This window comes from Cucurbita pepo, chromosome LG10 (genome assembly GCF_002806865.2).
Source record: "Cucurbita pepo subsp. pepo cultivar mu-cu-16 chromosome LG10, ASM280686v2, whole genome shotgun sequence".
Lineage (NCBI taxonomy): Eukaryota > Viridiplantae > Streptophyta > Magnoliopsida > Cucurbitales > Cucurbitaceae > Cucurbita > Cucurbita pepo.
The window spans coordinates 5,449,536-5,470,559 of record NC_036647.1 but is presented as its reverse complement, the minus strand read 5'-3'; the positions used below and the strand labels follow the sequence as shown (position 1 = coordinate 5,470,559).

General features: G+C 35.7%; 3 protein-coding genes and 3 non-coding genes across 6 annotated transcripts; 2 read left to right on the top strand and 4 right to left on the bottom strand.

The window, feature by feature from the left end:
• Positions 1–5,113: 5,113 nt before the first annotated feature.
• Positions 5,114–7,211, top strand: LOC111804373 (myb family transcription factor PHL11). Its single transcript, XM_023689149.1, has 5 exons — positions 5,114–5,470; positions 5,574–5,650; positions 5,729–5,765; positions 5,840–5,954; positions 6,644–7,211. The coding sequence occupies exons 1-5, from the start codon at positions 5,233–5,235 to the stop codon at positions 7,035–7,037; spliced, it is 861 nt and encodes a 286-aa protein (XP_023544917.1). The 5' UTR covers positions 5,114–5,232; the 3' UTR covers positions 7,038–7,211.
• An 886-nt stretch (positions 7,212–8,097) lies between these two features.
• TRNAK-CUU lies at positions 8,098–8,171 on the bottom strand. Its single transcript has one exon. It is a non-coding gene; the product is annotated as a tRNA-Lys (tRNA).
• A 68-nt stretch (positions 8,172–8,239) lies between these two features.
• On the bottom strand, positions 8,240–8,312 carry TRNAK-CUU. The gene has a single exon. It is a non-coding gene; the product is annotated as a tRNA-Lys (tRNA).
• A 101-nt stretch (positions 8,313–8,413) lies between these two features.
• Positions 8,414–8,487, bottom strand: TRNAK-CUU. The gene has a single exon. It is a non-coding gene; the product is annotated as a tRNA-Lys (tRNA).
• A 2,302-nt stretch (positions 8,488–10,789) lies between these two features.
• On the bottom strand, positions 10,790–13,709 carry LOC111804149 (BAG family molecular chaperone regulator 4). Its single transcript, XM_023688855.1, has 4 exons — positions 13,209–13,709; positions 12,386–12,663; positions 12,146–12,292; positions 10,790–11,198 (listed from the first exon to the last, which is right to left on the bottom strand). Exons 1-4 carry the CDS (start codon positions 13,435–13,437, stop codon positions 11,001–11,003), a joined length of 852 nt encoding a protein of 283 aa, XP_023544623.1. The 5' UTR covers positions 13,438–13,709; the 3' UTR covers positions 10,790–11,000.
• A 4,075-nt stretch (positions 13,710–17,784) lies between these two features.
• On the top strand, positions 17,785–18,482 carry LOC111804508 (transcription factor LAX PANICLE 1). The gene has a single exon (XM_023689338.1). It carries the CDS (start codon positions 17,820–17,822, stop codon positions 18,384–18,386), a length of 567 nt encoding a protein of 188 aa, XP_023545106.1. The 5' UTR covers positions 17,785–17,819; the 3' UTR covers positions 18,387–18,482.
• The last annotated feature ends 2,542 nt before the right edge of the window (positions 18,483–21,024 follow it).

Here is a 21,024-nt window from a genome sequence, read left to right as displayed (position 1 = left end):
AAAAAAAAAAAAAAAAAAAAAAAAAAAAAAAAAAAAAAAAAAAAAAAAAAAAACAATGGAATGAGGTAGAATAAGACAACCACTGCCTTTGACTGAGAATTAATAAAATGTATTTTTGTCGTGTCGTTTTCTATTGCTCCAACCCATGCATACGTAGTGATTGGGACATCTCCATTATAAATTATTAAAATTTAAATATAGCAACATTAGGCCCTTAAATTGGTCAAAATAATTAATTATATAATTTTATGCATAAATTTGGCATAAACCCTTCCCTTGCTTCGCATTGGTCAAAAATATCAATATAGATAAACATGTTAATTAAAAATTTGAAAATATCTTGTTTGGCTCAACCATGTCTTCTTTATATAATAATTAACGTTAATTAATTACGATACTACTCGGTTTCTCCCCTCTAAATTGGAGAAAATAAGGTTATGGGTGTTTGGACCAACTCGGACTACTCAACCCTAAATGATAAAGGTTGGATTGGATCGGGTTATATATATATATAGTTTCGGTTGGATTGAATTTTTGAAAAATTAAAAATTTGGGTCGATTCTAGGTTGAAAGGGTTACAACTGAATCCAGTCGTACCCGATTGTTCAAATTATTATAATTATTAAGAATATTTGATATTATTATCGCTATTAGTGATGCATTGTGACGTATGATACAAGGTGTATGACAGATAACTATGATTTTTTAAAATATTATTTTTAAAAAAAAGAACAACCCAACAACCCAACTCAAACGGGAGGGAGAGAGAGAGAATTGGGTTGGGTTGGGTTGTAAACCCTAGTAGGACTATTCATGTCACCAATACAACTAACCCAAAATGTCGGTGAGTTTCAGAGATATGGTCATACACCTCCGTATTGACCCGATATGAAATGGTAAAAGTCTATCTAGGATGAAAGCATGTAAAAGGGGTTTGAAACGAGCATGCAACCATAGGCAATACGCCTATGACAAGCATGACCGTGACTATAACCATAGGCAATACGCCTATGACAAGCATGACCGTGACTATAACGGCCCAGATGATTCACTGCTAGCAGATATTGTTCTCTGCTAGCAGATATTGTTCTCTTTGGGCTTTCCCTTTTGAGCTTCCCCTCAAGGCTTTAAAACGCGTTGCTAGGGGAAGGTTTCGGGTGTTTCGTTCTCCTCCCCAACCGATGTGGGATCTCACAATCCGCCCCCATTCAGGATCCTGTTTCATTCTCCTCCCCAACCAATGTGGGATCTCACAATCCGCCCCCATTCAGGATCCAGCGTCCTTGCTGGAACACCGCCTCATGTCCTACCCCTTTAGGGAATAGCCTCTTCGCTGACACATCGTCCGATGTCTGGCTCTGATGCCATTTATAATGGAAGCCCATCGTTAGCAGATATTGTTCTCTTTGGGCTTTCCCTTTCGGGTTTCCCCTCAAGGTTTTTAAAACGAGTCTGATAGGGAAAGGTTTCCACACCTTTATAAACAGTGTTTTGTTCTCCTCTCCAACCAATGTGGGACATTACACTGACATCCTCCTACACTCAATTGGTTGACGTCCCTGTCAACCGACGCGGACAAAGATTGAGACATCTGTCATGCGGCCATAGACAACATACTTTAGACAAGCATGACGATGACATCATCCAACCCATATACACACTTAACTTGAATGACCAAATATAGGATCATTTCCCTAAAAAAATAATAATTAAAAGAAAGTGCTATTCAAAATTTTGTCCAAATAAATTATTAAAAGTCTTTTTTTTACCATTTAAAATTTATTTCTAAAATTAAATATATATAGGAGCTAAAGGAATATGGTAATGATTTGTTTATTTACCTGTCACACACATATAAAATAATCAAATGAATTTTAAAATAAGATACGGCATCGTATAATTGGCAATAAAATATTATTGATGGAAATACCACCCACCTACCAATAATATATTATATATATATATAATATAATAGAGAGAGAAACATGGTATGGTATGGTTGGACATGTATGATGCATATGTGCACATGCATGGTGCATATATAAATAAATAAATAAATATATATATATATAGTAAATGACGAAAAAGGACAGACATACTCATTCTCAAATTATGGGTTAGATCCGCATAAATAGGCTCTTTCGCATTCTCATGCAAAAATTTAAATTATATATATATATATTAAATTAAATAATAATAATAATAATAAAAACAGACAGAGCCATGTTTTAGCGTTGACCTACAGGATAAGGCATCGGGAGTGAGTGAATCTTTCTGACTCTGTTTGTTTGTTTTTTTTTTTTGTTTGGATGGGATTTTGATGTTGAACATGTGGGAACTTATCATGGAACCTCTGTTCTTGTCGTGTAAGAATTGAAATTAACAATATTTAAGGATATTTGGGAATCTCTAGGTGAGGGGTTCGAGAAAATGAAAGATGGATGGACTAATTAATTACCTGTTAAAGCGAGTAATTGTTGAGATTTTCAAGATATAATAGAGGCGAGTGGTTGTTTGATCTTGTGAATCTCGTGATTGTTTGAGGAACGTTAGTAAAATTTTTGATCGATTGAGACATTGTATGCACGAGAGAGTTATAGGTACAACATACGAATCAAACTCTTTTAAGAACGACCACCGTTGGAAGAAGTTTTAGTATTTTAGGTCAAAAACATGTTTAATCATGATTTTTTTTAGATAGATGAGACATTGAGACGACCATAGTTGTTGGTATAAGTAAAACTATTCATTCTCTCAAATATGTGCTACTATGAGACCAACGTCGAGAAGCTAGATGATGTTATGTTTTGATAAAAGAATGATTGATATCTCGCTTATCGAAGGTTGTTTGTGGCATGTGTTTCTATTATCGACATGAACCTCATTAATGGGTCTCGTTTTGTGTCTAAGTCTCGATCTAGATTATTTAAGGACAGTAAATATATGAACATGATGTATCTTTCATCTCATGTCTTTGATCCCTCTACTAACTATTATGTTGCGACAAAGACTAGACCTGAAACCATATGAAAAGGGTGTATGGATCTTGATCACGACGTTGAAGTTGAGAATATTTGTTAAAACGATCAGATCTAAAGGGTGGTGAGAGTTATTTATTTATAATCATTTGCATAATTAAATAAATTATAAAGGAAATTAAAAGAGCAATAAATGGATACAAGATATTAGCCTATGATCAAGGGTCAAGTATGATTGATACCAGTGGTAAACCGTAATGGAAGGTTAAATATCCTCAAGAATACAAGATATTAACCTTTAATCAATGGTCAAATATGATACATATGATCAACAGTAATGGAAAGCTAAATATCATCGACAGAAGTATCAATTTGGAGTTATAAAACTTCCTTAAAACATGTTATTCTATATTTATATGGGACTCAAAATCCTCCAATGTCGTAATTGGTTCATCTATCCCTTCACCTAGAATCCTACCACGAGGGTGAAGAGTTGCTCTTTGTCCCAACGATTTGTATAAGTTGTATAAGCGTAGATAATCAATTGTCCACTAACTTTTACTTTAGTTTATTTGTCCCGAAACCAAACCAGACTAATCTTGTGATGTCCCACATTGGTTGGGGAGGAGAACAAACCATCATTTATAAGGGTGTGGAAACCTTCCCCTAGCAGACGCGTTTTAAAGCCTTGAAGGGAAGTCCGAAAGGGAAAGCCCAAAGAGAACAATATCTACTAGCGGTGGATCTGGGCCGTTACAAATGATATCAGAGCCAAACACCGGACGATGTGTTAGCCTTCTCACTGTTCCCCAAAGAGGGATAGACACGAGGTGGTGTGCCAGTAAGGACGTTGGGCTCCAAAGGGGGGTGGATTTGGGGGGAGGAGTCCCACATCGATTGGAGAAAGGAACGAGTGCCAGCAAGGACGCTGGCCCCAAAGGGGGGGTGGATTGTAATGTCCCACGTTGGTTGGGGAGGAAAGAGGGAAAGTCTGAAAGGAAAACTCAAATATGACAATATCTACTAGCGATGGGTGTGGATTGTTACAAATCTAAACTCAAATTCTAAATTCTAAATGTAGAATATTACACGTACTCATGTTGTCTGATTTGGAGACAAAATTAAACATTATTAAAAAACACAACAACAAAAATGACACTAACTTAGAAGTAAATGAGTTCCTCAACAACAAAAATAGGGTGCAATGGCTCAAGACTCTCGTGAATTTAAACCCACAAAAAGGCTCCATCAAGCTAGCTAAGCTACACATGAAAGACAGCAAAATCATGAACCAATGCACGTGGAAGGAATGAAAACACCAAACCCAACTCTTTTTCTCAAAAAAACATTTCACCTAAAAGCATACCTTTTCTAAACGTTACATTATATCCCGCTTTCCTTCGGTTTCATCTACGATATTGTTCACTTTTTAAAAACATGATTTAAACAGCGATTACGCGACATCATACCAATTCAAACATAGCTCAGTCAACAAGGCACTAACTATATTCAAATGTCTAATGTCTTGTTCATATCTTTAACCGAGTTAGAGTTTCAAAATTATTAATGTTAATTTAATTACCTAATTACCATCGTGACCACAAAATAGGGAATTTTTTTAAAAAAATAAGCTTAAATAAATGAAAATATAAAATTGGTATGGGAAAACATTATTAATTATATATATATATATATATTTGGAGACATACCAAAAGGACAAATCTAATGCCTTGATTTTTTTTCTCAAAATTATTATTGATTTATGATAATAATAAGTTAATTAAAAAAGATGCTTTGGAATTATTGTAACACAAAACATATATTATATTGGAATTCAACTCGAAAAATATAAAATATGGATGGATTCACATGAGCCATGTACCATGCACCCACATGCATGACAATGGCATGCATGCTCATAATTAATTAATTAATTATTATTTTTTTTTTTATAATTTTTCCTGAATTTCCTTTAATTTCTTCAAAATTAAAATTAAAATTAACCTAATTATATTTATTTATTAAGATTAAATAATAAAAATAAAATTTTTAACCGTCCCAACATATCTAGAGACCAGACACGAGTCTTCTGTCTTCTCCATGAAGATCTGTCTCTCTACCCAGCTAGGGTTTCTCTCTCCTCATTTCTCTCTCTCTCTCTCTCCTCGTTTCTCTCTCCTCATTTCTCTCTCTTAAGTGGGTTAATAGATCCATATCTCTACTCCCAAACTCTCTCTCTCTCTCTCTCTCAATTATGGAAGCAGGGAGCGATGGTGGTGGTGCGGCGGCGGAGGTGGCGGCGGAATGTTCAAATTCGGGAAGCGAATTGGGAAATGAAGGGAGCTCAAGCAACAGCACAATAGAAGAGAATGATCAACAAAAGAAGCCGAGTGTGAGGCCGTATGTTCGATCCAAACTCCCTAGACTCCGGTGGACATCCGATCTCCACTCCCGTTTCGTTCATGCCGTTGAAAGACTCGGTGGTCAAGAAAGTAATTTTCTTTTTAAATGGTTCGATTCGAACCGAGTTATAATTCGAGTGGAGAATCGAACGATCGATTTGAATTGAATTTTGTGTTTGATTTTGTTGTGTAGATGCTACTCCTAAGTTGGTTCTTCAGCTAATGAATATCAAAGGATTGAACATAGCTCATGTCAAGAGCCATCTTCAGGTTTGTTAATCTCTCTCTTTTTGTAAGAAATTTATTGAATAATTTGGATTTTGAATTTTGAAATTGTGTTGCTTTCAGATGTATAGAAGCAAGAACACCAATGAATCAAGTCAAGGTATTTATAAACTTGTTCTTATGATTCTATGTTGATTTTCAATTCATTTATTTGAAGTTTTTTTTGAAGAACAGTGATGGATCAAAGGGTTATTATGAATGAAAGTTGTGGAGATCATAACATATTTACTGTCAGCCAAATCCCCATGTTTCAACGCTTCAATCAAAGCTACGCCTCCAATGTTTTTCGGTAAGAACTTCGATTCGAGTTTGAAATAGTAGAAAGTGTTTTGAATTCAAATTAGGACGTACTTTTCAAAATATATTGTGAGATCTCACGTCGGTCCGGAAAGAGAATGGAGTATTCTTTATAAGGGTGTGGAAACTTCTTTCTAGAAGACGGGTTTTAAGAACCTTCAGGGAAAATTTGAAAGAGAAAGCCTAAGGAGAACAATATCTGCTAGCGGTGGGTTTGAGCTGTTATAAATAGTATCTAAGCCAGACACTGGGCGGTGTGCCAGCACGGACGCTGAGCCCTGAAGGGGAGTGAACACAAGGCGGTGTGCCAGCATGGATGCTGAACCTTAGAGGGGGGTGAAAACGAGGAGGTGTGCCAACACGGACGCTGAATCTTAGAGGGGGGTGAAAACGAGGCAGTGTGCCAACACGAACGCTAAGCCCTGAAGGAGGGGTGAACACGAGGTGGTGTGCCAGCGAGGTCGCTGGGCCTTGAAAGGAGGTGGATTATGAGATCCCACATCGGTTAGAGAGGAGAACGAAACATTCTTTATAAGGATGTGAAAACTTCTCCCTAGCAAACGTGTTTTAAAAATCTTGAGAGGAATTCGAAAGAGAATGTTCAAAGATGACAATATCTGTAGTGAGCTTATATGTTTATTTTTTAAAAGTTATTTCAAACTCACTCTACCATCCTATTAGATTTGGCGGGTCAACATGGAATGCTTACGAGACAAAAACAATACAAACCCCATATACCGAGAAGGCGAGATCGAGGCTCTTCGGCAGCAGCAAGAGCGCTACACCGGGAACAACCATCTGCAAGAATCACAGCTCGATCGGTGAACAGAACACGACAACAAGCAAAAGGGAAGAAATGAGAGAAAAGGAAGATCCATGCAGAGACATAATAATTACAGAGAAAAGGAAAACCCCAGATGGAGAAATTGACTTGAGTTTATCCCTAAAGATTGCACCAACAGAAGGGATGAAGATTGATAAGAGACGAAGAACACGAGAAGAACACGAACAAGAACACGAAGAACACGAAGAACAACGTAGAACTGATTTAACCCTATCTTTATGCCCATACTAGAGAGAGAAAAGGAAGGAGAGAGAAAGTAAGTACTCTGGATCTGACTATATGAATTGATGAAGAGAACAAATTCTAAGTGAGATCCTGAAGTACTTATTTCCCAGTTCATGTTCTTATGAATGCATCATTTTTCTTCAAATGTATATTATAATTCAGACATCTTTTAACCCTAAACCAACACCTTCTCCTCTTTCTTTTCTCGACCTTCGAGCACGTTTACAAAATCTTCGAACTTTCAAAATATCTAGTACCTTCTTAATTTTCAATTTATGTTTAGAAAATCTCCCCTTATTTAAAATTTTTAAACAATAATTGATAATTATATATAATTATATTTTATGTGAGTGTGGTTGGGAGGAAGTCCCACATTGACTAATTTAGGGAATAATTATGAATTTATAAGTAAAAAATACATCTCTTTTGGTACGAGATCGAAATTAGATTATAAAACAAAATTAATTAAACACGTGTTAAATAAATAAATGGATGTATTTTAAGCATTTTAATTATAAGTTATTTATAATTAAATTAAACACTTTCATGGTTCAGCGTTTTAGGCTTTCATGTGCTAAAGTTCTTGCTTATTTATTTATTAATTTTTAATAAAGATAATGTTGGAAGTTCCCAAATTTAAATTGTGATAATTTTCATAAAACTAACATATATTTATAAATGGTTTTGAGCATTTAATCGAGAACTACGAGGTTGGAACCCATGATCACAAGGTTAAGAGCCTTGCACTCTACCAACCGAACTAAACGGGCACACAAAATAATAATTTTAAATCACACTAAACATTTTATAAAAATAAAAACAGATAATAAAAAGAAAACGATCAAGGTTATTCCACATGATAAAAAAAATTAAATTATCAAAAAAGAAAACGCCCACCGTGGGGTTCAAAATCTACGACCACAAGGTTAAGAGCCTTGCGTTCTACCAACTGAGCTAGACGGGCTCACAAAATAATAATTTTAAATCACACAAAACAGATATAATAAAAAGAAAACGTTCAACATTGCTCCGCATGATAAAAAATTTAAATTAGCAAAAAAGAAAATGCCCACCGTGGGGTTCGAACCCATGACCCACAAGGTTAAGAGCCTTGCGCTCTACCAAATGAGCTAGACAAGCTCACAAAATAATAATTTTAAATCACACAAAACAGATACAATACNAATTTAAATTAGCAAAAAAGAAAACGCCCACCGTGGGGTTCAAACCCATGACCACAAGGTTAAGAGCCTTGCGCTCTACCAACTGAGCTAGACGGGCTCGCAAAATAATAATTTTAAATCACACAAAACAAATATAATAAAAAGAAAACGTTCAACGTTGCTCCACATGATAAAAATTTAAATTAGCAAAAAAGAAAATGCCCACCGTGGGGTTCGAACCCATGACCCACAAGGTTAAGAGCCTTGCGCTCTACCAAATGAGCTAGACAAGCTCACAAAATAATAATTTTAAATCACACAAAACAGATACAATACAAAATAATAATTTTAAATCATACAAAACAAATATATAAAAAGAAAACGCTCAACCTTACTCCACATGATAAAAAATTTAAATTAGCAAAAAAAGAAAACGCCCACCATGGCGTTCGAACCCACGACCACAAGGTTAAGAGCTTTTTGCTCTACCAACTAGGTTAGACGGGCTCACAAAATAATAGTTTTAAATCACATAAAATAGATATAATAAAAAAAACAACTAAGCTTAACGTTACTTCACTACCCACGACCACAAGGTTAAGAGCCTTGCACTCTACCAACTGAGCTAGACAAACTCACAAAATAATAATTTTAAATCACACAAAACAGATAATAAAAAGAAAACGCTCAACGTTACTCTACATGATAAAAAATTTAAATTAGCAAACAAGAAAACACCCACCATGGAATTCAAACCCACTGTGGGGTTCGAACCTAAAACCACAAGGTTAAAAGCCTTACGCTCAACCAACTAAGCTAGACAGGCTCCCAAAATAATAATTATAAATTATACAAAACATTTTATAAAAATAACTACAAATAATAAAAAGGGAAAACGATCCACGGAAAAAAATTTTAAACCAACAAAAAAAAGAAAACATCGACCATGAAGTTTGAACCCATTAAGAGCCTTGTATTCTATCAACTAAGCTAGACAAGCTCACAAAATAATAATTTTAAATTACACAAAACATTTTATAAAAATAACTACCAATAATAAAAAGATAGCATGCCTAACCCTTACTCCGTGTGATAAAAGTTTTAAATTAGCAAAAAGAACCCACGATGGGGTTTGAACCCACAACTAATTCTATCAAGTGAGTTGGGCAGGCTCACAAAATAATAATATTAGCAAAAAAACAAGACGCTCACCATAGAGTTCAAATTCACGACCATAAGATTAGGACCTTTACACTCTACCAACTAAGTTAGACGAGCTCACAAAATAACAAGTTTAACTTACACAAAACATTTTATAAAAATAACAACCTATAATAAAATTTACTAAAAAGTTAAAAATGAACGGCCACCATTTTAAATTAGCTGAAAAGAAAATGTCTACAGTGTTCCTCTAACAATCGAGCTAGACGAGCTTGTATGATAATAGTTTTAAATTACACAAATAATCTTATAAAAATAACTAGACATGACAAAATTAAAAAGAAAACACCCACGACCAGCCTTGAGCCAGATGAACTCACGTGATAAAAAATTTAAACTACAAGAAATTTAAAAATAAAAAAAACGACCCCAAGTGATAAAAGTTTTAAAAATTAAAAAGGAAAAATAATTTTATAAAAACAATGTCAAATAACAAAAATTCAGTCCCTCTGTTCTTGAGCTATTTCAACTTCTTCATGATTTCGTGTTGCAGTAAATCATGTTGCAGTAGAAGAAACAAATAGGCCATCTCAATAGAAGAGAAGGATTCAATCAAGTTCAATATTGCTCGACCGACCAGTGGGTTGGGATTGAATTTACTCGAATATAAAGAAAGGAATTAGAATAGGGATGAGATTGATTCAACAAGAGTTTCATTATCTAGGAATGATCAACGAAACAAATACTCTTGTCAAAGAAACTTTCGAGTTGCTATGCCTCGACCTAGTAGAGGAGAGTGACCGAGCGATCAAAAACAACTTTTTCCTTTTCCCAGCAAAGCAACTCGACTAATAGGTGGGAGTTTCAATCAGAGTCGGTTACTTGTTCGGGCAGGGACCGATCAGTGGAAGTCATAGAAGTCTAATGGTGAAACTATAGAAACATTTATAATTGATCAGAACATTAAGAAAAGAAGAAATGACAGTGAATTGTGTGTCAGATAAAAATACATGTGCAGCTCCGAAAGTGGTGGGACACAATCCAGTGATGAACAAGATTGGTATGACCTGCGAGGGGAGCAGAAGAGAAGGTACAGCACACTAAATGCTCACAAAACTATGCCAACAGTTCTTTGTTGAGATCCACAAGCAAAGATGGCCCCATCACAGTAAAGGGTCTGGTGGCTATGGAATTTATTATGGTTTTTCGTTACAGACATTTAACATTCGACTAAGATTCAGTCGACAAGTAGCATCCGATGGGACGAAGCTGATCGTCACTGTAGATAGCCCCTGTCCCATCTTTCTCTCAGAAGCATTCATAACGACTTACTAATAATTGAAAGAACACGACACGGCATACGTACCCGGGCCAAGGTTTTGGGTCTCTTTTGCCTGTTCTCTGAAATTTGAAGAACAAATCAAATCCAGAATATGATTCCAGTCATTTCCTTGTGCTCAACCTGTTTTCATTCATTAAATACTAACTTAATATTGCAGCAACTCAATTTCTAAGAATGGATAGCTTTCCAGAGTCATTAATTTAAAATGGGGTCGGGGTCGGGGGGAAGGTATTTGGTATTCTCTATGATTGACTAATACTAATAGACATGAAATAAATGGACTCATGAGGTGGTTTGATTGAGCTAATCAAACCGTTCCCAATCCTGAGTTACTCTTGTAGAAGATGGAGCAGGGGATGGGGGAGTCAAGCTACCAACTCCCGAGTCAAAGGTCTCCCATTCGGTCTTCACTGCAACCGTGTTGTGATTGTTACTGATTGGGTTAGATTTTCCTGCCTTCAACGCATCGAGTGTGTCCACGAAGTTCTGGACACGGCGTACCTGTTGTTCAAGATCATCTCTTTAGTACCGATCCTAAAAGAACTCGGGGATTCTCAGATGCATTGATGTAATTTCTATTTTAAGTGATAACATGTTTGAAATAACTTTAAAGCTTAAAACAGACTGCAAGGCAACAATGTGCCTTTATTAGAATCTGACCGAACCGAGTGGATGCTCAATCATAAAAGCAAAGGAGCACTGTTTGATCAGACGAGCCGAACAACCACGCATATTAGCAGCAGCAATGATCGACTAGCAAGATTATTGTTCAACGTACAAGTTCACTATTAGAAATTCGTCCTCTAGGTCAGTACTGAACAGCAGCTAACTAAAATATAATGTAAAAGGTCTAGCTGCAACTTGGCATTCCAATGAACAACATAGCCTTTTAATGAAAATTCACTAACTCCTTTGAAAACTCAAGAACACAGTGAAACAACCCATAGAACAGTAAGGAACACGAACATCCTTAAAAATGATATCATAATACTAAACCCAGTAATACCTTGAATTGTAAAAGGAAGGCAAGAACTTTGTTCTCATATATTTTCTCCCGTATCATCGTAAGAAAGGTTTTTCTCGAATCAAATATAATGAAATGGTTAATCCCATTTATGAAAACTGGTTGGTTGCATACAAATATCTGCATAATGCTTTTGTCCCTCTAAGAATCAGATGGATTCAAATGCTAATCATATCAGATGGTGTGAGATTCCACCTCGATTGGGGAGAAAAACGAAGCATTCTTTATAAGGGTGTGGAAACCTCTCCCTAGCAGATGCGCTTTAAAACTTTGAGGGGAAACCCGAAAGGAAAAGCCCAAAGAGGACAATATTTGCTAGCGGTGGGCTTGGGTCGTTATAGATGGATTCAAATGCTAGTGATTACTCAAATACTACACACAACGCAGTAGATTTGTGTATCATCATCAATGTTTAAGTACTAACCTCAGCTTTCCTCTGCAACTTCGCGTCTCCTTCAGCATCGATACTGTCCAATTTCAACAATTGTCTCATCAGCAGCTCTGTTAACACAATGAATTCTTTGTCTGCAACATTCGTGCCACCGTTAACAGCTACTTCCAAGGCAGCAACCTATATTGATTATATATCGAACACGGACAAAAGATAAACCAGAATCTTATAGAGGGAAATGAAGTGCTCTCAGAGACTGCAACGACGACTCACCCTTTCAGAAAGCTTATCGACCTCGGACTGAACCTCAGCTATGGCTTCTGATGCCTTTGAAAACGTGTCACTTTTCTTAACCTCTTCCACCACCTTAACATCTTCCACCACCACCTTCTGTTTGCTTGTGTGATCCTCCAAGAGTAAGATCTTTGACAAATTCTTCACACCTGCAGTATGCAAATGCTCATCGTCATCCTTTTCCTTACCTCGAAACAGGAGCCTCTGCTCTTCGGGCTGCAAACCGGTCTTCGCTACAAGGTGTTTTTTCATATCACCTGCAACAGATGAAGCACACTCAAAATTACCAACATGGAAGCTGCTCCAAACTCCACAATAAGTACACAAGCCAGCATATACCAGATACCATGAATGGAAGGAGTTCAGTTCCCATCAATCCACAGAAACGTAATAAAACAACAATGTCAAACAAAACAAGTTAGTTCCTAAGTTCCCAATACCAAATCCAGACAAACGAAAGAAGACATTCACATACCTAAATGATGAAGCCATAGCCCCCCCAACTCAAATTCATCCATTAAATCCAACCCAAAACAGACCCTCCATGAATCTAAAAAGGAAAAAGCTAAATCCAATATCAAATCAAATGATCCCACATCTCATCTTCCACTCATATATCGGTTGATTTCAATCCATACAATCTCAACTCATGAACAGGTGAAGTAAAACCCTAAAGAAAACTCGATATAAGAAATCAGATTCCTCAAACTCAAAGAGCAATACAAAGCCCTAAATTAAGAACAAGCCTTATTCAATTGAAGAACAGGGGAAATCAGCAGAGAAAAGAGTACAAGGGCGGTACCAAAAGTGGATTGGGGAGGAAGGAAAATCTTGTACTTAGTAGGGCCATAGCCGTGAGTAACACTGACGGAGATCATGGCGTCGCTGGAAGAAACATCGGCGCCATTATCAACTTCCCGCTTCTGGACGAACATGCCGCCGGGCCTCATATCCAACTCAGTTTCGTGATTCTTCTCGTCCTGCATAGTGGCCGATCCACTCGGGGACGAATTCTTCTCCGTCATGTTCATATCTCCCACACTAAAATCCTTCAATCGAACACAGAAACAGAAACAGAAACAGAAACAGAAACAGAAGCCGGCTTAAGAGAAGATTTATTGATCGGCTAAGGGATTTCTAGGGTTCGGAAAATCACGATCCAAATTGGTTTCACGAATTTGTAGAAATTTTGGACTGTCCATATCTGTAAATTGAAACGAATCCTAATCCAAATTACAAATACGATCTCTTCTACTTCTATCCAGATCATCTAGGTCGGTCTAACCGACCACATTAAACTATTCAAAAATCTTTCAATTTTTGTAAATTTTAGACGAACTTTTTTTTTTTTTTTTTTTTTTTTTTTTTTTTTTTTTTTTTTTTTTTTNAAGCTTTTTGCTTTTTCTTTTCTTTTTTCTTTTTTTTTTAAATGATTTTTACACCCTCTTTTTCTTTTTCTCTTTTCTTTTTTCTTTCATAAATAAAAGAAATTAAAAACTATTCCTTTTAGTAAGGGAAAAGCAATAATCCACCTTTAAAATATGGTGAGAACGAAAAAGTCTTTTTAATTAAAATTTCCAATATTATAAAATTACTCATTAATTTATTAATTTATTTATTTTATCAATTTACAAAAAAAAAAATCGTTTTCTAATTCAATTTAAAATAAATTAAAGTGAATAATTATATTAAAATGATCATAGTTTAAAAAATTTTCTAATTATTAATTTAAATTGAGATTATAAATAAAATAGTCAAATCTAATACAGATAGGGTTTTGAAAATTGATGGTTGGATTTTTTTTTTAATTAATTATTATTTTTTAAATATTCAAGATGGGCCTCGAACTTCTATTGGGCCGTAATGATTCTCTTCTTGTTGGGCCCCACTAAACCTCAAGTTTAGGATTGCTTTGCAAATATAGCCTTTTACATTTCCGCCTTTTCTAATACGTCCCTTTCTCTTTCTCTTATATTAATTTTCCCCCTCTATTTTGTCTTTATTGCCTGAAAAAAAAGTGATTTCTTCTATAAAAAATTAAAAATAATTATATTTGTCGTAGTTTTAAACTATTATATTCTAAATTAAATTTTACAAAATAATAATATTAATTTAATTATAACTCGAGATAGTTTATTTTTTTCATTTATTTAAAGAATAAATAAATTAATTTGAGAGTATAATTATAATATTTAATATTAAAATATGAAATATATCGATTTATTAGGATTTATTTGGAGAGGTTGATTTTAATTAGAGAGAAGTTGAGGGGTATTTTAGCAAAGTTCACATCAGATTCACTATTCATTGAGGGACCCAAATATGAATCATTCAATCAATTGGCTAATCCAAATTTTGTACCAATTCCTTCTTCTCTGTCTCAATACTGTACACACACCACTCATACCTAAACCTAAATCCCTCGACGTCGTCGTAGTCATCGTCATCCGAAATGTTCTACAAACCCAATTGAATTGAGAGAAGAGCGTCTCGATGTGTCGTGATGGGATATGACAAATTCATCATCATCATCATCCGAAATGTGCTACAAACCCAATTGGGTTGAGCGTCTCGACGCTACAGAGCATGTCGTGATGGGATGTGACAAATTCATCGTCATTGTCATTTGAAATGTACTACAAAATGAATTGGGTTAAGAGAAGAGCATCTCGACGCTGCATAGAGTGTGTCATAATGGGATGTGACAAATTCGAGAGTTGTAGCAAAGACCGCCATTGTTTATAGATCAAGGGTTTAATTCGTTATCGATACATAGGTGTACTCGAGTGACATGGACGTGGGGATTTTGTCCAACAAATCCATATCTTTGAGAAGGTGAAGGAGAGGAGGGTGAGGTAAAAAAAAAGCGGGTAAATATGAGTAGTAGAAGTAAAAATAATTAGGATTTTACCAACCCAACGCGAATGCCGGAGCTACTACCATGTGCTTTTGTTTCGCTTTTCTCCCCAGGCCCCCTCCCCCCATTTCTTTACCCTTTTTTTTCCTCTTTCTCCCCTTATTATATTACTTTTATATTTAGCGATGATATCTAACACGTAAAAGCGGACAATATCGTCGGTATGAACTGTTACAAATGGTGTCAGAGTCTCCCACCAAGCAATGGGTTAGCGAGAACACTGAGACATCCCATGTCGACCGAGAGAGAAACAAAATATTGTTTATAAAGGTATGGAAACCTCTCACTAACACAGTTGAAGAGAGGAACAAAGTAATGATTATAAAGATAACACTATGGTTATATGTAACGGGCTAAAGTGTACAATATCTCACAGATGGTTCGAGAAAGCAAAATTGTGTGGAGGGGCAAAAGGGAAAAGGGAAAGAGCCAGATTTGCAATATTGCATGCTTCCGATACCGATGCCCCTCGTCCTATATTTTCAGATTGGAGGGGGTCCGCTAATCATCACCTTCTACTGTTTTTTTTTTTTTTTTAATATTATAAATTCATAAAGTAAAAGGAGAGATTCGGGACCATATGGTAAGTTTCCATTTAATTATAAATTAAATTTAATTCGTGAATTTTAAGTCCATGTGTAAGATATTATCGTAAATAATAAGTTTATGAACATTTAATTTTGTGTCTGATAAATCCTTAAATTTTTATTTTAATTAAATTAACTGACTAATAAATAGCAAAAAAAAAAATAATAATATATTAGTCTATATCTTTTTGTTTTAAAGTTTTTAAACGTTTTTGTTTAGGGGCTTTCAATGTCTAATAAATCTCTAAACTTTTAAATTTTTGTCGAGATGATCTATGAAATATTTAATAGTGTTAAGATGATGAAAGTTCCACATCGGTTAATTTAGGGAATGATCATGAGTTTATAAGTGAGGAATACTAACTCCAATGGTATGAGGCTTTGTGAGGAAGTCGAAAGCAGAGTCATGAGAGCATATGCTCAAAGTAGACAATATCATATGATTGTGAAGAGTCGTGTTCGTCTAATAAACCGAACATGTTCGAAATACAAACCTTAAAGTTGGGAAAGAGGGATTTGATTTTAGGTTTTTACGTAGAGAGAAAGAAAGCAAGTAAACATAAGAATGGACACATTACCCAACCTCCAACAAACACACACAAATTTATACATAATATTTTCTGTTTGTTTCTCGGGAAACCAAAAACCTGAAATTCCCCATTCCTTTAAAAGAAGAGCTGATGAGACATGTTTTAATCTCTTTTTTAATTTTCTATTAATTAATAAATAAATAAATAAATAAATTTTTATTTTTCAAAATCAATTTTCTGACCCCTAAACGTGACCAAAAGTGATCTCTTTCCTCTCTTTGCCGACTTGTGATTGTGTACATAAGGACACTGTTCCCCTTTACTTGGGGGTCCCTTTTAACCCTCTTTCCTTCCCTCCAATCCCGACCACGTGTCATGTTCTAATATCATGTTAAATTATCAAAACGTAGAACGCTCGTAACAGCTTAATCTCATCGCGTAAATATTGTCCGTTTTTAAACCGTGTCTATTAGAGAGAGGTTTCCACGAGTTTCAATTTAAGGGTCACGGTCAAAAAGTAACCATCTATGTAATATCTCTTTAAGATGGGACGAGGATCGTTTTTGTGAAGAACGAAATAGTATATGCGTATTTGCTTAAGATTACGTGGAGAAAGGTCAAAGTTCTTTAGACTTTTTCTTTTCTTTTTTTTTAATAACTTGTCTATTTGACTATAAAAAGTTTAAATTTTTATATGATTTTAAGAGAAAAAAAAATAGTATTCATAGTACAATTAAAAGCAATCAAAATATACTGTTTTATATATATATTAATAAATTATTCTAATAAATCATTAGAAAACCACCTTGGAAACATATCATATTATAATTTTAAAATGTCACACTCACACCTTTAATTCATAATCCCATAAAATTAAAAAAAATAATAATAATAAAAGGGTAACAAAAATTTGGAATTTCGTAGGTTAAATTACCGATTTAACCTTAGAGTCAGAATTGAAATTTTGAGAAATTGATGGTCATTTCAGACATTTTCTATTCACATAATAACGAGTAACATCGCTGATTATATTAGCTAGACGATTAAATTTTTTTAAAAAACGAGAAGATCGTGTATAATAATACTCTATCAATCTTATAAAATTTTATCGAGATTAAATTTGTAATTTAACCGAGAGTAAATTTTATTTAAAAAAAAAAATCCATTAGGGTTTTGTAGGGTTAAACAACCCGTATCCAACGCCAGAGATTGGCTGACTCACATGACGACATCTCTCTCTCTCCTCTTTCTCTCTCTTCATTATATATATATATATATATGTATATATATATATATAAGCTAAAAAACCTACCAGTCATTTCCATGTACTGAAAATTTGAAGCTTAGTTAGTTTCTTGAAGTGGGTGTGTTGGGAAATAATGGATTACAGCTTTCCGGCGAGCAACCCCAGCTCGTGTGGCTCCTCCTCCGGTGGCGACGGAGGAGAAACCAGAAAGGAGAAGATGAAGAAGAACGGTGGCGGCGGCGGCAGCGGGAGCGGCGGAGGGAAAAGGAGCAAAGGCGTTATGAAACTATCAACCGACCCACAAAGCGTGGCGGCGCGAGAACGACGGCATAGAATCAGCGACCGGTTCAAGATTTTGCAAAGCTTAGTCCCCGGCGGCAACAAAATGGACACCGTCTCAATGCTCGACGAAGCCATTCATTATGTCAAGTTCTTAAAAACCCAGATTTGGCTTCATCAAACCATGATTAATTTCGTTGATTATGATGATCCTTCTTCCTCCTCCGCCGCCGCCACCGCCGTCAACTGTCCGAATTCCGGCATCCCTGTCGGCGGTGACATGAATTTTGTGTTCCCTGAAAACGAGGTTGTTAAAATGGAGGAGGCGTTCTTGCCTCATCTCGATCCCGACAATATCTATTTCCCTTCCGGACAAGACCAATTCATGTGCTCTTCTTTTGATGCTTACATGAACTTCTAATTTTTTTTTTTTTTAATCTATGATTTGTACGTACTTAATTATGTTAATTACTATGTATTTTGGATAATTAATTACTATGTACTTAATTATTAATCACTACAAATTTCCCGGGAAGAAAGGAAAATTTCTCTTTTCGGGAAGGGAGGATTAAGAAAAACCTATTGATTGGAGCTTTCTACAGACCTCAAAATTCGTACGATTCCTCGTCACCCTAGAATCTCAAAATTCGTAGTCGGTAAAGATACGTTATTAGTGCTCTGTTTTATTTAATTAAACCAAACCCCAGAATGTTATAGCTTCTTCTTTCTCTCCATGCACCATGGGGATCAGTTCGTTCGAGCTCGAGATATAGTAATTAATAGTTGTTTTATCCATCGAACTAAGCTGTTCTTGAATCTCGATCACCTAGATGGCTGGGATCTAGCTGAGAACGATGTGATCTTGTTTTTGAAAATTTAATTTGAAAATTTATTAATGTTTGGAAAGTGATTTTCTAATTAAAAATAATAATAATAAGAACAAGTAAAAAAATTAAATTTGTACTTGGTAATCTTTAATTAGATCTTGATGTTTAATTAAATAATTATTATATATATAATATCCACGAAAAAAGGATAATTTATTAATATGTTGATTGAGAGAGACAAACATGTTTGTGTATGTAACATAAAAGAATCTTAAAATAGAAAGTCCTCAAATGGTTCATAATTTCCGGTTAATATGTTCCTTACTTCGAAAATATATTATTTATTTTATTTACTTATTATTATTTATTTTAATTAAAGCAGAAAGACAATAAATGAAAAAACATGCAAAAACAGTATAAGAAAACGACTCTCTTCCGTTATTCTAATTAATTCCCTCTAGGGACCAATTTCCCTGCCTCTCTCACTCCCACATTTAAGGCCTAAACAGTAAAAATCATCACTTTCTTTTAGTCCATACTAAATTTGAATCTGTTTTGATTCGAGCAACTTAAATAGAGTTCGTAACTCGTTGAGTTGAGTTGTCGAGTCGTTCTTTTGTTCTTGTTTAAAAAAATATTGTTTATCCACAATACATGTTACAAACGTTAAATATTAGTAATCGTTTTTATAACAACACAAGCTTAACGCTAACAGATATTGTTCTCTTTGAGTTTTCTCTTTCGGGGTTCCTCGTAAGGTTTTTAAAGCGCGCCTGCGAGGGGCACCTTTATAAAGAATGCTTGGTTCTTCTCCCAAACCGAGGTGGGATCTCACAATCCACCCTTTTAGAAGATGCTGGCTTGGGCTCTTACAAATGGTATCGGAGCCAGACATCGGATGGTGTACCAGCAAGGACGATGAGCCTCGAAAGGGGGTGGACACCAGGCAGTGTGTCAGCGAGGATGCTGAGCTTTGAAAGGGGTGGACAACAGGTAGAGTACCAATGAGAACGTTGGGCCCCTGTGTATCGTGAGATCCCAAAGAAGAGAGGAACGAGTACCAGCAAGGACGCTGGTCCCTGAAGGGAGGTGGATTGTGAGATCCCACATCTGTTGAAGAGGGTTGCGAAATATTCTTAATAAGAGTAAGAGAATCTCTCCCTAGCAAATACGCATTTTAAAATTTTTTAGGGGAAACTCAAGAGAAAAAGTCCAAAGAAGACAATATCTACTAGCAGTGATCTTGGACTGTTACAGTTGTAAAGGTAGGGTAGGGTTCGGTTGGATTACAACCCTTTTTTTGAATGGATTAGATTGACCCAACTAAAAAAGTGTCAGCCCTACGTCCTCCCATCTCTATAGCTTAAAGGTTTTGACACAATCGCACTTTTGAAGGCAGCGGACTAGCGATTGTGCGGCACTCACTTTCCAACGACAAGTGAGCTAAGCCAATTTGTTCTTGCGTCGCCTACGGCCAAGTGACGTATGATCGAGCCTCTAGCCTCGGTTTTAAAAGAAGGTTTTAGAAAACGAGGGTAGAGAGAGATTTTTAAAAAAAACGTTATATAAGCAAGCAAGAGAGAGATAACAACGAGTTAGCATATATAACCTTGAGTAGGGGGAGTGGTTTTGTAGTTGATAATGGCATTAAAAACAGTCCAACGAACATGGTTGGGATCCAATGGAATATGAAAGAAACGAAAGGTGTTTGGGGTTTGAGCGTATGAAAGAGGAGAGACATTGGGTGGCGACAGAGGTGGAGGGGGGGAGCCCCACCGGAGCAGTTGCGGCCTGTCTGCCCCGTCACTCCTAATGAACAATCACCTCAATAAAACAAACTCAGTCCTTCTTGTCCCCCTCTTTCTTTTCTTGCTTTCTTCACTTCTCTCCTCATCATTCAACTCTTTATAACCCAAATCTTTTCATTTCTCTCTGCCTATGCTCGAGTTTATATTTTGTACGTATTCGAACCCGTTTGTGTGCAACTCGATCAATCGCTCACAAGACAACTCGCCTGCACCTTGTAACATTTGATTGTCAAGAAAACTCGTCAGAACCGTAGATACGCTTTGCTAAGGATTGTTAGGAGGGAGTCCCACATTGGGTAATTAAGGGGATAGTCGTGGGTTTATAAGTAAGGAATACATCTCCATTGGTATGAGTCATTTTGAGGAAACCAAAGGCAAAGCCACGAGAGATTATGCTCAAAGTGGATAATATCATATCATTGTG

Bases quoted from the DNA above. Each gene is read 5' to 3' on its own strand.
- LOC111804149 (XM_023688855.1), bottom strand. From the start codon at position 13,437: ATGAACATGACGGAGAAGAATTCGTCCCCGAGTGGATCGGCCACTATG. The intron at 12,664-13,208 runs GTACCGCCCTTG...CATCTGTTGCAG, and splicing joins TCCTCCCCAATCCACTTTTG to GTGATATGAAAAAACACCTT. The intron at 12,293-12,385 runs GTGAGTCGTCGT...TAATCAATATAG, and splicing joins TCGATAAGCTTTCTGAAAGG to GTTGCTGCCTTGGAAGTAGC.
- LOC111804373 (XM_023689149.1), top strand. From the start codon at position 5,233: ATGGAAGCAGGGAGCGATGGTGGTGGTGCGGCGGCGGAGGTGGCGGCG. The intron at 5,471-5,573 runs GTAATTTTCTTT...TTTGTTGTGTAG, and splicing joins AAGACTCGGTGGTCAAGAAA to ATGCTACTCCTAAGTTGGTT. The intron at 5,651-5,728 runs GTTTGTTAATCT...TGTTGCTTTCAG, and splicing joins ATGTCAAGAGCCATCTTCAG to ATGTATAGAAGCAAGAACAC.
- LOC111804508 (XM_023689338.1), top strand. From the start codon at position 17,820: ATGGATTACAGCTTTCCGGCGAGCAACCCCAGCTCGTGTGGCTCCTCC.